The sequence below is a fragment of the Pelophylax lessonae genome (genome assembly GCF_965119305.1).
Source record: "Pelophylax lessonae genome assembly, chromosome: 12".
Classification (NCBI taxonomy): domain Eukaryota; kingdom Metazoa; phylum Chordata; class Amphibia; order Anura; family Ranidae; genus Pelophylax; species Pelophylax lessonae.
The window spans coordinates 217,148,445-217,162,448 of NC_138779.1; the positions used below are offsets into that span (position 1 = coordinate 217,148,445).

The 14,004-nt window shown below is 42.9% G+C and overlaps 1 protein-coding gene across 1 annotated transcript in view; it reads left to right on the forward strand.

The window, feature by feature from the left end:
* The window catches only part of LOC309568236 (IgGFc-binding protein-like), a gene marked incomplete at its 5' end in the record, with an annotated part of 108,679 nt that overhangs the window by 53,019 nt on the left and 41,656 nt on the right, over window positions 1–14,004 (forward strand). Inside the window, 5 exons of the mRNA XM_082273901.1 lie at window positions 3,623–4,200; window positions 6,922–7,492; window positions 9,678–9,877; window positions 9,979–10,120; window positions 11,730–12,058. Of these exons, the coding sequence (XP_082130027.1) occupies window positions 3,623–4,200; window positions 6,922–7,492; window positions 9,678–9,877; window positions 9,979–10,120; window positions 11,730–12,058 (1,820 nt within the window). The remainder of the gene's footprint in view (window positions 1–3,622; window positions 4,201–6,921; window positions 7,493–9,677; window positions 9,878–9,978; window positions 10,121–11,729; window positions 12,059–14,004) is intronic.

Below are 14,004 nucleotides of genomic sequence, written 5' to 3' on the forward strand. Positions count from 1 at the left end.
TCTGTTGACCCAGCTCCATTCTTTGAGGACTGCAAATCTGATGCTTGTGCCTACAAGGGTCACCAGTCAGTTGTCTGAAACATCCTTGCCTCCTATGTTTCCGAGTGTCAGAAAAAAGGTTCCAAGGTCGAGGAATGGAGGACTCCATCTTTCTGCTTTAAGCTTTGTCTTAGGCATTGTTCTCGGGCTCTGTTCCTTCTAAATAGTAGTGTAAAAATAAGTTAATTGGCTCAAATAATAGACCCTCCATCTTCAAGACTAAGCTACACTGTGTGATTTGTGTTCTCCACTATTAGCATGAGAAAAATACCTTTATATATAGATATCAAATAATTTGTAGTTAAACTACCCATACCCATAAAAATAAAAAATGCAGTGATGCAGAGAAGGACACCTACAAGAGTGACCAATATTGTGGTCTTCTTATCAAACCCAATGGACCATTCGGTCAATGTCACGCTTCTGTTGACCCAGCTCCATTCTTTGAGGACTGCAAATCTGATGCTTGTGACTACAAGGGTCAACAGACAGTTGTCTGCAACATCCTTGCCTCCTATGTTTCCGAGTGTCAGAAAAATGGTTCCAAGGTCAAGGAATGGAGGACTCCATCTTTCTGCGGAAAGCTTTGTCTTAGGCATTGTTCTCAGGCTCTGTTCCTTCTAAATAGTAGAGTAAAAATAAGTTAATTGGCTCAAATAAGAGACCCTCCATCTTCAAGACTAAGCTATACTGTGTGATTTATGTTCTCCACTATTAGCATGAGAAAAATGCCTTTATATATAGATATCAAATAATTTGTAGTTAAACTACCCATACCCATAAAAATCCAAAATTTATTTCACTGCTACGCTACAAAAGGTTTCTAAGAACCATTAACTCCCCCTTATTTTCCTAAGATTTTACCACAGGAATTATTTATATTCATACACACACTTTATTCAATAATGATGATTAAAACAAGATAGTTTACAAATATTGTCCATCATACAGTAATAGCTGAAAATGAGAACTTTCTCCAAAGAAATAATAGATTGCCCAGATGTAAGATTATTGGATGGTCTTTATCTTGCATATTAATTAATTGGAGGAAGTTTCTGGGCTAAATAAATACTGGCACCACATCCTAATATACATTGTATGCTGGAGATAGGGAATGGACATTCAAGGTATCCAGACAAATGCTATAACAGGGTTCAAAAATATATACACGTATTATATAATAATTAATTACATAATAATATAATAAAATCATATACAAATAAAAATAATTTATAAACTTAAAAAACTTGTGTCCTGCTCAAGGGTTTTAGCAGGTCTGTTAATCTTCCTCCAACATGTCAGGGTCCGGACTGGTAGCAGGAGCGGTGCAGGGAGTGGATCCGCTGTGTCAGTGAGGGATTGGCGTGGACCGTACCGGAGGATCGGTTCTAAGTAGTTACTGGTTTTCACCAGAGCCCGCCGCAAGGCGGGATGGTCTTGCTGCGGCGGTAACTACCAGGTCGTGTCCTCTGGTAGCGGCTCAACCTCACCGACTGCTGATATAGGCGTAGTACAAAAGGGACAGGCAGAGGCGTAGTCAGACGTAGCAAAGGTCAGGGCAGGCAGCACAGGTTCAGAGGTGGTAGTCGTTAGCAAATGGTTCGGCAACAGGCAAGGGATAACACAAATAACGCTTTCACTAAGGCAACAAGGCAACAAAGATCCGGCAAGGGCAGGAAGGGGCAGGTCACTTATATAAGAAACAGGAAACAGGACACAGGAAACAGGAAACAGGACACAGGAAACAGGAGGTTTGGACCAGGCACCATTACTGGTGCACTGGCCCCTTAAATTTCAAACAGCCGGCGTGCGCGCGCCCTATGGTGCAGGGGCACTCGCGCCAGGAACCACGTGAGCGGGGAGCGGAGGAGGGAGCCGGAGCAGGCACAGGTGAGTGGATCTGGAACGAACGCCGCGAGGGCTCCGGTCCAGAAGCAGGGACCGGAGCGCTCAGCGTTACACAACAGATGTCAAGACCCCTTGGTATCCAACGCTATCAAACAAATACATATGGAATTAAACAAATTGTGGAGGACTATATTGCCTCAATAGTAAATTAATTAGCTGAGACATCCAAGGGAGCTAAGTCTTGATGCCTTTCATGGGAATACCCTGCTTCTTCCGGAGGATTAAGGGAGACCCAAAATTCTGCAAATAAATAGTTTATAGTTACATAGTTAGTCAGGCTGAACACAAGTCCATTTGGCTCAACCAATGAAAAACAACAGTAAAGAAAACACAACCATACAATCCCATATACACAATCCTATACCCGCAGTTGATCCAGAGGAAGGGGTAAAACCCCAGTAAAGCATGATCCAATTTGCTAAAGCAGGGGCCAAAAATCCTTTCTGATCCCAGGAGGCAATCGGATATTCCCTGGATCAACTTTACCTATCATTATTAGGACCCATTTATATTATTTACACCTAGGAAAGAATTCAGGCAATTTTTTTAAACCAATCTAGTGGTCTGGCCAGAACCACCTCTGGAGGGAGTCTATTCTACATTTTCACAGCTCTTACGGTGAAGAAACCTTTCCGTATTTGGAGACTAAATCTGTTTTCCTCTAGACGTAAAGAGTGCCCCCTTGTCATCTGTGATGACCTTAAATTGAATAACTCAACACCAAGTTCACTATATGGCCCCTTATGTATTTAGGTGATTATACCCCCCTTAGTCTCCATTCACACTGGTACGACTTGTCAGGTGACTTGGTCAGCCTGACAAGTCAGGCACCGTTGCGTCCCATAGTGTAGTACAGGAACGGTTCTAATAGGAGCGACACAAGTCGCTCCGACTTAGAAAAAGGGTCCTGTGCTACTTAAGGGCGACCTGGAGGGACTTGCATAGACATAAATTTTATGAAGTCCGTGCAAGTCGCGCCAAAGTCGCGCTGCACGCGACCTCACAGGTCGCCCCAAAGTCGGATCCGACATAGTGTGAACGGAGACTAAATCTCCTCTTCTCAAGAGAGAATAAAATCAATTCCTCTAAACTTTCCTCATCTTTATACAATAAAATAAAATAACCATACCATGTTACTGTTATGCTACAGTTATTAATGGCATGGCTGTTTTATTGTTTTTAATTTATTTGCAGAATTATGGGTCTCCCTTAGTCCTCCTGTAGACGAAATGCGTCGAAGCCTAACTCACTGGATGTCCAAGCTCTATTATTTAGCATTGAGGCAATTTAACCCTCCACAATTGTTTAATGGTTTATGTATACGCTTGATAGTGTGGGACACCAAGGGGTTTTGGCATCTGTTGGAGGGAGAATAACAGGCCTGCTGGAATCCTTGGGCAAGACACTGTTTTTTTAAGTTCATACGTGATTGTTGTTTGCATATGATTTTATTATGCCTAATAAATTTATATATCTTTTAAACATCTTGTAACATTTGTTTGAGTACCTTAAAAAAATCCATCCCAAGCTCTGATATAAATTGATCTTGTGTATAACCTATTAACACAGTAATTTTTGTGTTTTGCCGTACTTATAAAAAAAAAAATGTATCTTCTATTTATGTATTTAAAAAAAAAAGAACATCTTTAATGTGTAAAGTTTTTTGTGTTTTCAGAAATGACCTGCTCCCCGAACAGCCACTACGAGCTCCTTGGAAACGGTTGCCCTGCAACTTGCTTTGGTCTGATTGCTCCACCATCTTGTGTTCCATCCCACACCGAAGGATGCTACTGTGACAATGGCTTCATCCTTAGTGGTGAGGACTGTGTGCCAGTGCCAGAATGTGGCTGTGTTTTTGAGAACACCTACTACAAAGCAGGGCAAGAGTTCTACGCTGACAACCTATGCCAGAGGAAGTGTACGTGTGGTGCCGATGGTAGAACAACCTGCCAGGACAGCCGTTGTGGATCCAATGCTGAGTGTAAAGTGGTGGATGGAAACCTAGGATGCCATCCAAAGGAGTTTGGACAGTGTGTAGCTTGGGGAGATACACACTACATCACTCCAGATCAACTGTATTACTCATTCCAGGGCACCTGCACCTACATACTTATTAAGATTAAAAGTCTTAACTTTGAAGTGACGGTGGAAAATGAACCTTATAAAAAAATGGCGGTGACCAAATCAGTCACAGTGAGGTCTGGAAATTACGCAATTCATTTGGAGAGAGCTAGAGGAAGGAGTGCAACAATGGTGAGTATAATGACTGGTCACTTGGGCACTTGTATATGCAAAAACATACAATATATACACATTGGGATTGATTTACTAACCCTAGGGAGTGTAAAATCTAGTGAAGCTCTGCATGGTAGCCAATCATCTTCTAACTTCATCTTGTTCAATTAAGCTTAAAAAAAAAAACTGGAAGTTGGTTTCTATGCTGCACCAGATTTTGCACTCTCCGTTTTTTTTTTATAGTAAATTGTGTATCTATCTATCTATCTATCTATCTATCTATCTATCTATCTATCTATCTATCTATCTATCTATCTATCTATCTATCTATCTATCTATCTATCTATCTATCTATCTATCTATCTATCTATCTATCTATCTATCTATCTATCTATCTATCTATCTATCTATCTATCATCTATATATATATATATATACCTATATACCTATATATATATATATATATATATATATATATACCTATATATATATATATATATATATATATATATATATATATATATATATACCTAAATACCTATATATATATATATATATATATATATATATATATATATATATATATATACATACATACATACACATATATATATATATATATATATATATATATATATATATATATATATACACATATACAGATAGATAGATAGATAGATAGATAGATAGATAGATAGATAGATAGATAGATAAACTCTATATTGTCAAAAGTATTGAGACACCTGCCTTTACACACACATGAACTTTAATGACATCCCAGTCTTAGTCCGTTAGTCCGTAGGGTTCAATATGAAGTTGGCCCATCCTTTGCAGCTATAACAGCTTCAACTCTTCTGGGAAGGCCGTCCACAAGGTTTAGGAGTGTCTATGGGAATGTTTAACCATTCTTCCAGAAGTTAATTTGTGAGATCAGGCACTAAGGTTGGATGAGAAGGCCTGGCTCGCAGTCTCCGCTCGAATTCATCCCAAAGGTGTTCTATCAGGTTGAGGTCAGGACTCTGTGCAGGCTAGTCAAGTTTCTCCACCCCAAACTCACTCATCCATGTCTTTATGGACCTTGCTTTGTGCACTGGTCTAAATTTTTTGGCGGAGGATGGATTTTGGTTCGGGATTGTTTTTCAGGGGTTGGGTTAGGCCCCTTAGTTCAAGGGACAAAGCCCAACCCCTTGACCCCTTGAACTAAAGGACCAAAGGGGTTGGGCTTGGCCCCTTGAATGAAGGGAACTCTTAAAGCCTCATCATACCAATACATTTTGGACAATTTCATGGTCCCAGCTTTGTGGGAACAGTTTGGGGATGGCTCCTTACTGTTCCGACATGACTGCGCACCAGTACACAAAGCAAGGTCCATAAAGACATAGACAACCTCCTAAGCCTTGTGGACGGCCTTCCCAGAAGAGTTGAAGCTGTTATAGCTGCAAAGGGTGGGCTAACTCTATACTGAACCCTAAGACTGGGATTCCATGAAAGTTCATGTGCGTGTAAAGGCAGGCGTCCCATTACCTTTTGTAATATAATGTATTTCTACTGCATTCAAATGACCAGTCAGTCTCTGCATTTCCTTTCTTTTTTGCCTTTAAGCTGTATTGATATCAGGGTATTCTCTAGATAGCTCAGATTTAAGCAGTATCTGGTTTTATTTCCTTTGGTGTTTTTTTCCTTGCAGTTTTGAGATATTTTCAACAACAGCCATGTCAGCGCTTGAATTCAGAAGCATCAGTTTCATGGCAGTGCTTCATATATTATTAACCACTTGCCGACTTCCGCACGACTATTTACTGCGGCGGTCAGCCCCTCACAGGCAAAGTGACGTAGTATCTCGGACCCCCCCCCCGCACGTGTGACCGGCGGACCCGATGTCCGCCGGTCACTCACGATCGTCGGTTACACCAGGAGAAAGGCAGGTGGCTAATGTAAACAAAGCCGCCTGTCATTCTCCCCTGTGTAACAGCACAGATCATACAGTCCTGCTATGTAGGACCGTAGATCTCTGCTCTTACATCACAAGCCACATCCAATCACAGTTAGAATCACGCCCCTAGGGACACACTTAACCCCTCCTTCTCCAATAAAGTTAACCCCTTCCCTGCCAATGTCATTTTTACAGTAACAGTGCATATGTATAGCACTGATTACTGTAGTGATGTCACTGGTACCCCCAAAAGTGTCAAAAATGTCAGTCAAGGGTCCGATCTGTCCGCCCCAATGTCGCAGTCCAGCAAAAAAAATCGCAGATCGCCGCAATTACTCGTTAAAAAAAAAAAACAATAAAAATGACAAAAAATCTTTCCCTTAGTTAGTAAACGCAATAACTTTTGCGCAAACCAATCAGAATACGCTTTTTGCCATTTTTTTTTTACCAAACATATGTAGCAGAAAACAAATTGGCCTAAAATGTTAAAAAATTTTGATTTTTACATTTTTTTGGGGGAATTTCATATAAAAAAATGTGAAAATATTGTTATTTTTGCAAAATTGTCGCTATTTTTTTGTTTATAGCGCATGATCAAAAAATCACACAGGTGATCAAATACCACCAAAAGAAAGCTCTGTTTGTGGGAAAAAAAGGACGTCAAATTAATTTGGGTACAGCATCGCAGGACCGCGCAATTGTCCGTTAAATTCACACAGTGCCGAATCGCAAAATAGGGCCTGGTCAGGAAGGGGGTAAAATCTTCCGGGGCTTAAGTGGTTAACATCTATTTTTCTTATTTTTAGATAAACGGAGAACAATATAACCTTCCCATCCAGTCTCTCAAACAAGAGTTTTGGATAAACCGCCAAGGGAATAACATCATGGTTTGGACTAAAGAAGGGATCACAGTCATGTATGACCAGCAGAACTTTGTGTCTGTCTGGATACCGAGCACCTACTCTGGATTAACCGAAGGCCTCTGCGGGAATTTCAACAAAAATCCCAGCGATGACATCCGCCTTCCGAATGGCACCGTTGTCAATGATATTGAGGTTTTTGGAGAGTCCTGGTCAATAGATAAAAAAAGATCAAACTGCAGAGGGTGCTCTGGTGATCAGTGTCCAAAGTGCGACCAAGCCGGCTCTGCCCTGGCCAGTTCCCCAACAAAATGTGGAATGATTTCAGATCCTCAAGGTCCATTCAAAGAATGTCACCGCTTGGTAAATCCAGAAAATTATGTCAAGAGCTGTGTGTTTGATGTATGCAATGGAGGTGGTGGTCAGGAAGCTCTATGCTCCAGCCTGCAAGCCTACACAGCAGTATGCCAAGAGAAGGGTGCGAATGTTGGAGCTTGGAGGAACATCGCCAATTGTCGTAAGTCCTGTTTTGCCTATTGACGCATGTGTTCAACTTGTGAACATACTGTATTTTCTTACGTATAAGACTACTTTTGAACCTCAAAAAAATCCCACATTCCCCCTTTTTCTGCCTTCCTTTTCTGATTACAATCATTGTTGGGATGTGGTTCTGCTTCATCATGCCCATTGGGTTATAGGACCTTTGTTAATTTTGGCGCCAAACCACGTTACCTAAAAATCTCCACAGGCGATATTTTGAAAGCCATTACTGGTTACCCATTTAGAGCTAAAGAGGAGGTCTGGCATTAAAATTATTTCCCTTGCTCTGACATTTATGGCGGTACCTCACATGATGTGTAGTCTTATACGGCGAGTATAGCCGGAAAATACGGTAGTTCCCGCATGTATACACATAGGTCCCGGAGGCATATGTAAACGGTGAACGCACCACACATCACAGATATACGTATATATATATATATATATATACAGATATACACACATATATATATATATATATATATATATATATATATATATATATATATATACATATATATATATATATACAGATATACGTATATATATATATATATATATATATTTATTTATATATGTATACATACATACTTTAACTTATTTATAGTCATTTATTATATTATAATTTATGATTTTGTGTTTCAAACTTTATCATACCCGAGATGTTATAAAGAAGAACGCACAGTAAAAAAAAAATCATATGTAAATAGTTGGTTTGGGCTGCTCATTCTCAAGAATTACATGCAAAATAATGGTACCGCTTTCAGCACCTAAAATCCGAAAGAATCATACCGCCAGGGGGGTTAACCATTAAAATTATCTATAAAGTGTAGATAAAAAAGTTAATGAAAACATTTCCATATAAAGTATACCATGGATGGCAATAATATTGTGAATTACATAAATCAAAAAAAAAAAGCAGCGCTCAGATCAAAGTCCAAATATCTCCAGTGAAGCAAATCATATACTGTGAGGAAGGGAAGATGGATCCACCACCAGACACCACCAGAAAGATGACACACACCGATTCTTACCGAATCCAGGTGACTGTCGGGGTTAGCAGCAGTCTCACACACTTGTGTAATCACACGGTCATACAGTCCAGGGTCCTTGGGCTCCAGGGAAAAGACTCCACCAGTGTATGTATATAAACATAAAAAAACAAGCATTGCTGAGAATAATTTAATTTAGTATAAAAGCAAGCTAAGCACAGGGTACTCTTTCAAACCAAAAACATGGCCGACCTCAAGCTGTAAAACTGCGTCATGGGGCTAGGCTCCCCCCGACACGTGTCGTCATAACTGACATCATCAGGGGGCGTGTTATGATGAAACGCGTTGGGAGGAGCCTAGTCCGACAGCATGTAGAGAAATCACTGTCCTCCTGTTTCCTCCTGTAGCTGCAGGAGGAAAATGGAGGAAATTGGTTCCTCTGTATGCTGCCCCCGCCACTCCTCCTATCCAGTTCACTTGTTTTCTGTTGTCTCCGGGCCCCTGTGTGTTCCCCTGGTCCCCCCCCCCACTGTGCTGCCCCCCCCCCCTGTGCTCCCTCCCCTCTCCTGCCGGCTGCTGCAGGGGATGTGTCACAATAGAGATCCAGGAAGGGGTCGGTAAATATGTAATTTACCAGCTCCTTCGTGTTCTGAATGGACAGAGTCATAGTCAGTGACATTGTAAAAAAAATAAAATAAAATGATAGAAAATAATACAATTAAAATACCAAAAACCAGTGGGTGAACTTCCAGGATTGCAAAGGTGACACTTGCGACCGGGCCCTGGCATTCCACCACCGTGGGGAGGCCCCAAGATGGCAGGAAAGGGGCCCACTGCAGAACTTGTGAAAGGGTCCCGCTGCTGGACCATAATAAAGGGCCCCACAACGAGAGTAAAGGGCCCCAGGATCAGTGGGAAGAGCCCCAGGCTTGAAGGGAAGGGCCCCGGCCTGGGATCCAGGGGGCCCTTCATGGTTTCTTGCACCGGGGCCCTGAAGGTTCTAGTTATGCCTCTGATTGGGATCCTAAATTATTATTATTACAGTATTTAGGCAATCAATTTATGATTTGTATGATAATACAATTTTTGGGCCTAGAATTCAAATTTAATCATTTTTAAATAATACATTTTTGTTATATTTTTAATCTTTTGCATCTGATACCCCTGCAGCACTTTCCTGTCCAATCAACAGCCACTATAGCGTATGTACCCGATCTTGTGCTGTCTCCTGCTACGGCCTCCTGGCATCCAGCTCTTGCCGTGAAGAGTGTTTCGAGGGATGTGAATGCGACCCTGGCTACGTCCTTGATGGCGATCAGTGTGTTTCCATGGACAAATGCGGTTGCATTTATAACAAAAGATATTTGAAGGTAAAAAAAAAAAAAAAGAGAAATGCATGATTATTTTATTATTTTTGGATTGGTTAGGTGAAGGTGCAAACTCTAAACCAGCATCACCGTCCTTTTTTAAGGCTGACGAAACTGTGCTAAGTGAGGACTGCAGCCAAGAGTGCACTTGTAACCCAATCTCCGGAGTCCGCTGCCAGAACCGGAGCTGTGCCGAGGATGAGATCTGTCAAATTCGGGACGGTTTGAGGACTTGTGTCAACAAAGGTGAGAGTGGTCAGGGGAATTGGGAAGAACTTCTACTGAAGTCTTAAAATGCATCGGTAAATGAATTGCATCAGCTGCACTTTTAGGCCATTTTAGGCCAATTTGTTTTCTGATACATATTTTTGGTGAAAAAAATCGCAATAAGCGTATTTTGATTGGTTTGCGCAAAAGTTATTGCGTTTACTAACTAAGGGAAAGATTTATGTAATTTTTATTGTTTTTTTTTTATCTGGCGGCGATCTGCAATTTTTTTTGCGGGACTGCGACATTGCGGCGGACAGATCGGACCCCTGAATGACCTTTTTGACATTTTTGGGGGTACCAGTGACATAAATAATCAGTGCTATAAATATGCACTGTTACTGTACTAATTATACTGGCAGGGAAGGGGTTAACTGTACTGGTGATCAAGGGGTTAAGTGTGTCCCTAGGGGCGTGATTCTAACTGTCAAGGGGCATGGCTAGTGAAGTAACCACAGAGACATGCGATCCTATATAGAAGGATCGCATAGCCTCTGTGCTTACTTCAGGGAGAAGAATGACAGACGGGTGTGTTTACATCAGCCATCTGTCTTTCTCCCTCTGCTGTGGGAGATCGCGAGTAGGAGCCGCCGGTCACATGCGCTGCCCAGGGAACGAACTGGGGCGGTAGCGCGCCACCGCCAGGGCTCGCTCGCCCCCTACACTCTCGTGGGAGAGCACCAGGGATAGTCCCCACTGTATCCAATAGGGGAGCCTGTTGGACAGTGGAGGAAACCTAGCCAGTGGCACACAGGATTTTGTGGCAGTCCCAGTGGGAGGGCACCGCCGCAGTGCATCCTGGGATTGACCATAAAAAACTGAGGGCACATGTGACAGGGTATCTTTGGCAGGAAGCAGTGTCCCACGAGGAGGGTGACGGCTGTCTCTCCTTCTGCATGTTGAGGAAAATGGTCACAGTCTGCCTGGTGAGCCAGGTGTGGAGCTGAGCCTTGAAGGTCCTGGAGAAGCTGATGGTGGAGCTACCTGGGAAAAACAGTGTCCGTGACTACCAGGGGGCTTGCAAAGGGGTCTACCCAGGAAGGGGGATCACTCCAGTGAGGTCAGTGGATGGAAGGTCAGCTCACACAGTCAGTGAGTAAAGGGGGTGCCAAGTGGAACCCTGAAGAGTAATCTACCAAGTATCTCGCTTGTTAAATACTTCACTTCAGTGGCAAGGTGAAGCAGCGGCCTTGCCGCATTCAACGTAGCTAGAAGTCCTCAAGACTGTGCATAGTTTACCAAGTTGGAGTATCCCACTCATCCCTTCTCCCATCCCAACATAATATAAAAACAACAAAAAAACAAATCCCCTGGACTGTTTACTGACTGAGCCAGGAATCTAAAGTCTTAAGAACTCCGTAACCCAGGGGAATCCGCTTTCAGCAGCTCCCAAGGGAGTAGTGCTACATGTATATATTACTAATGTGATACATCCCAAACTCCCAATATAGAAAAATTTGTCCAAATTTAAATTCGTAACAAAACGAATCACACATGTCTAATTTTCCCCTCTATTCTGTTCTGGCAAGAACTCTAAATGTTCGGAATTTTATTTAAGTTTCATGTTTTTTTTTGCTTTTGTTTTTAGATCCATGCAAATACAAAACCTGCCGTGCCAAGGAAAGCTGTAAAGTTGAGAATGAGGAAGCAGTTTGTGTCCCGGATTACGTTGGTCTGTGCTATGCATGGGGGGACCCTCATCTCCTCACCTTTGATGGCAAGGAGTACGATGACCAAGGCACCTGCACCTATGTATTAGCAGAGTATACCGGTAGGGATAAAACTCTGGAGCCCTTCAAGGTTACCATCAAGAATGAAAACAGAGGCTCCCCAGCTGCGTCTTATGTCGGAAGGGTGAACATGGACATTTATGATAACAGAATTACCATGCAAATTGGAGACTTCAATAAGATACGAGTAAGCTTTTCCAATGCTTCATCTTTAATTGGATAAAAGAAAAAAATGCTGAAATGTTTTAGGTCCTTGCTGACCGCATCACTTAGATATTCGGTGCCAAGGCAGCCCTGCTGTGCCAGATGACAGGGGAGGACTAGGCCAGGGGGCAGGGGGGCAATTGCCCCCTGGGCTTCTCTGATGCTCCGTAAAAAGGTTGCACCATTTGTGCCACAGACATGCCTAAGAGGGAGAGTGGGAAGGGGGCCGAGTTGCTGCACCATAGACCTCTGGTTTGTACTTTCACCCTGGGCCGAAAGTTGCCAGTCACCCCCTGCCAGATGACATACTAGGTATGTGATCAGCAGTGCCGGGACAAGGTCATCCAGCGCCCAGGACAAGGAAGCCAAACTGCGCCCCCTTTTCCCTTAGGGTTAAGGTGCCCCTCATCCCTGCAATAAACCATTTCACCTAGGGCAACCTCCCCTCCTGCTCACCCCTTGTCCCAGCCCTGGTGATCAGGCACTCCCAGGTAGGGGCACCTGCGTGCCACCAGCCGATGTGGCCGTGCTGTGATTAACCACTTCTGGACTGGAAGGATTTACCCCCTTAACCACTTCTCGACCGCCCGTCGCAGTTATACTGCGGCAGGGCGGCCCTCCTGCGCGAACCGATGTAGGTATACGTCGGTCGCGCGCCTGCAGCTAGGAGGCAACATGAGGCTTCTCTCCCTCTTTTCTCTGCTCCAGGCCTCAGGTATTTGTATACTTTTCTCCCACCTTCTGGGCCCACCTCCACAGGGATTGGGGGGAAGTCCCATGAATATTCAAGCTACAGCCTTTGCCTCAGTCTCCACCCATGTTCTGGAAACCTCCAGTGAGTTCCAGAATACAGGGGGAGGTAGCAGAGCAGCAGCCTGTTAAAACCTGAGCAGCCCTGATCAATCAAACCTTGCTCCACTGACTACAGTAGAACTAAAGCTAAATGTACCTAACAGCTAGCAAACTAGAAGGGTGCTACATAGGCATTGTTTTTGCATAGTAGACCACACAAGGAATTACTCCAGGGTGGTAGGGAGGCTCTGTTGACTGAAGAAGCATTATGCTTTTGGTGTTCACAGTGGGGAATGGAAAGGGAGATAGAAGATGAGAACAAAACATAAAGAAACAATAGAAGAAGAAATCAGAGTGAAGGAGAGGGGAGGAAGGGGCAACTATAAAGTGGTAAGATGTAGGGTTTGTTCTTGTTATGTGGACGTATGGAATGGATCAGATAGGGAGAGATTTTTTCTGCTGCAACCCCACTCCTGGCTCTTTGAACAAGTATGCATCGAGATCAGATTTAGCACGTTAGGGATATCATATCGAAGTTCCTTGGAAAATATTGTTTAACCCACAGGTTGTATTTTGTTTAAAAATCTATCCATTGAGGCATTTTGCATGATATCTCACTGTGACGGTGCTCACCGTCACTGGAATTTAAGGACAGATGGGTGATGGTTTGGATTGCTTCATATTTGTCAGCAATGTCTCCATGTAGAAATATTGAGATTTGTTCCCATTTGCCATGAGGTCTGTGATTTCTGAGTGCTGTGTGTGCTACATATCTTTAAGTGTCAGAGAGGCTTTCCTTTTGTTTGTGTATTGGGAGGGAATGTGGATTGCCCTGTCTCATGCTGAGTGCTGATGACCTCCCATTGTTCTGTGTCTGGCTATTGTCTACATTGATTGTCCCCTGGGGGCTTCTGTCTCATTACACATAACAGTCCTTCTGGTCAAGCTAAACGGACCAATCCCTGCTGACTCATTTTCAAGTCCTCATTTGCATGGCTAAGGAGGACCTGAAGGAGAACGGCATGTACTTTGCAATTGACCAATAGGAAAGCGGTTGTTGGGGGCAGGATGTTCCAAATTCTGTATAAAAGTGTGCTGTTTACTTCCAATAAATTGTCTTCCTGTTTGAACTTACAT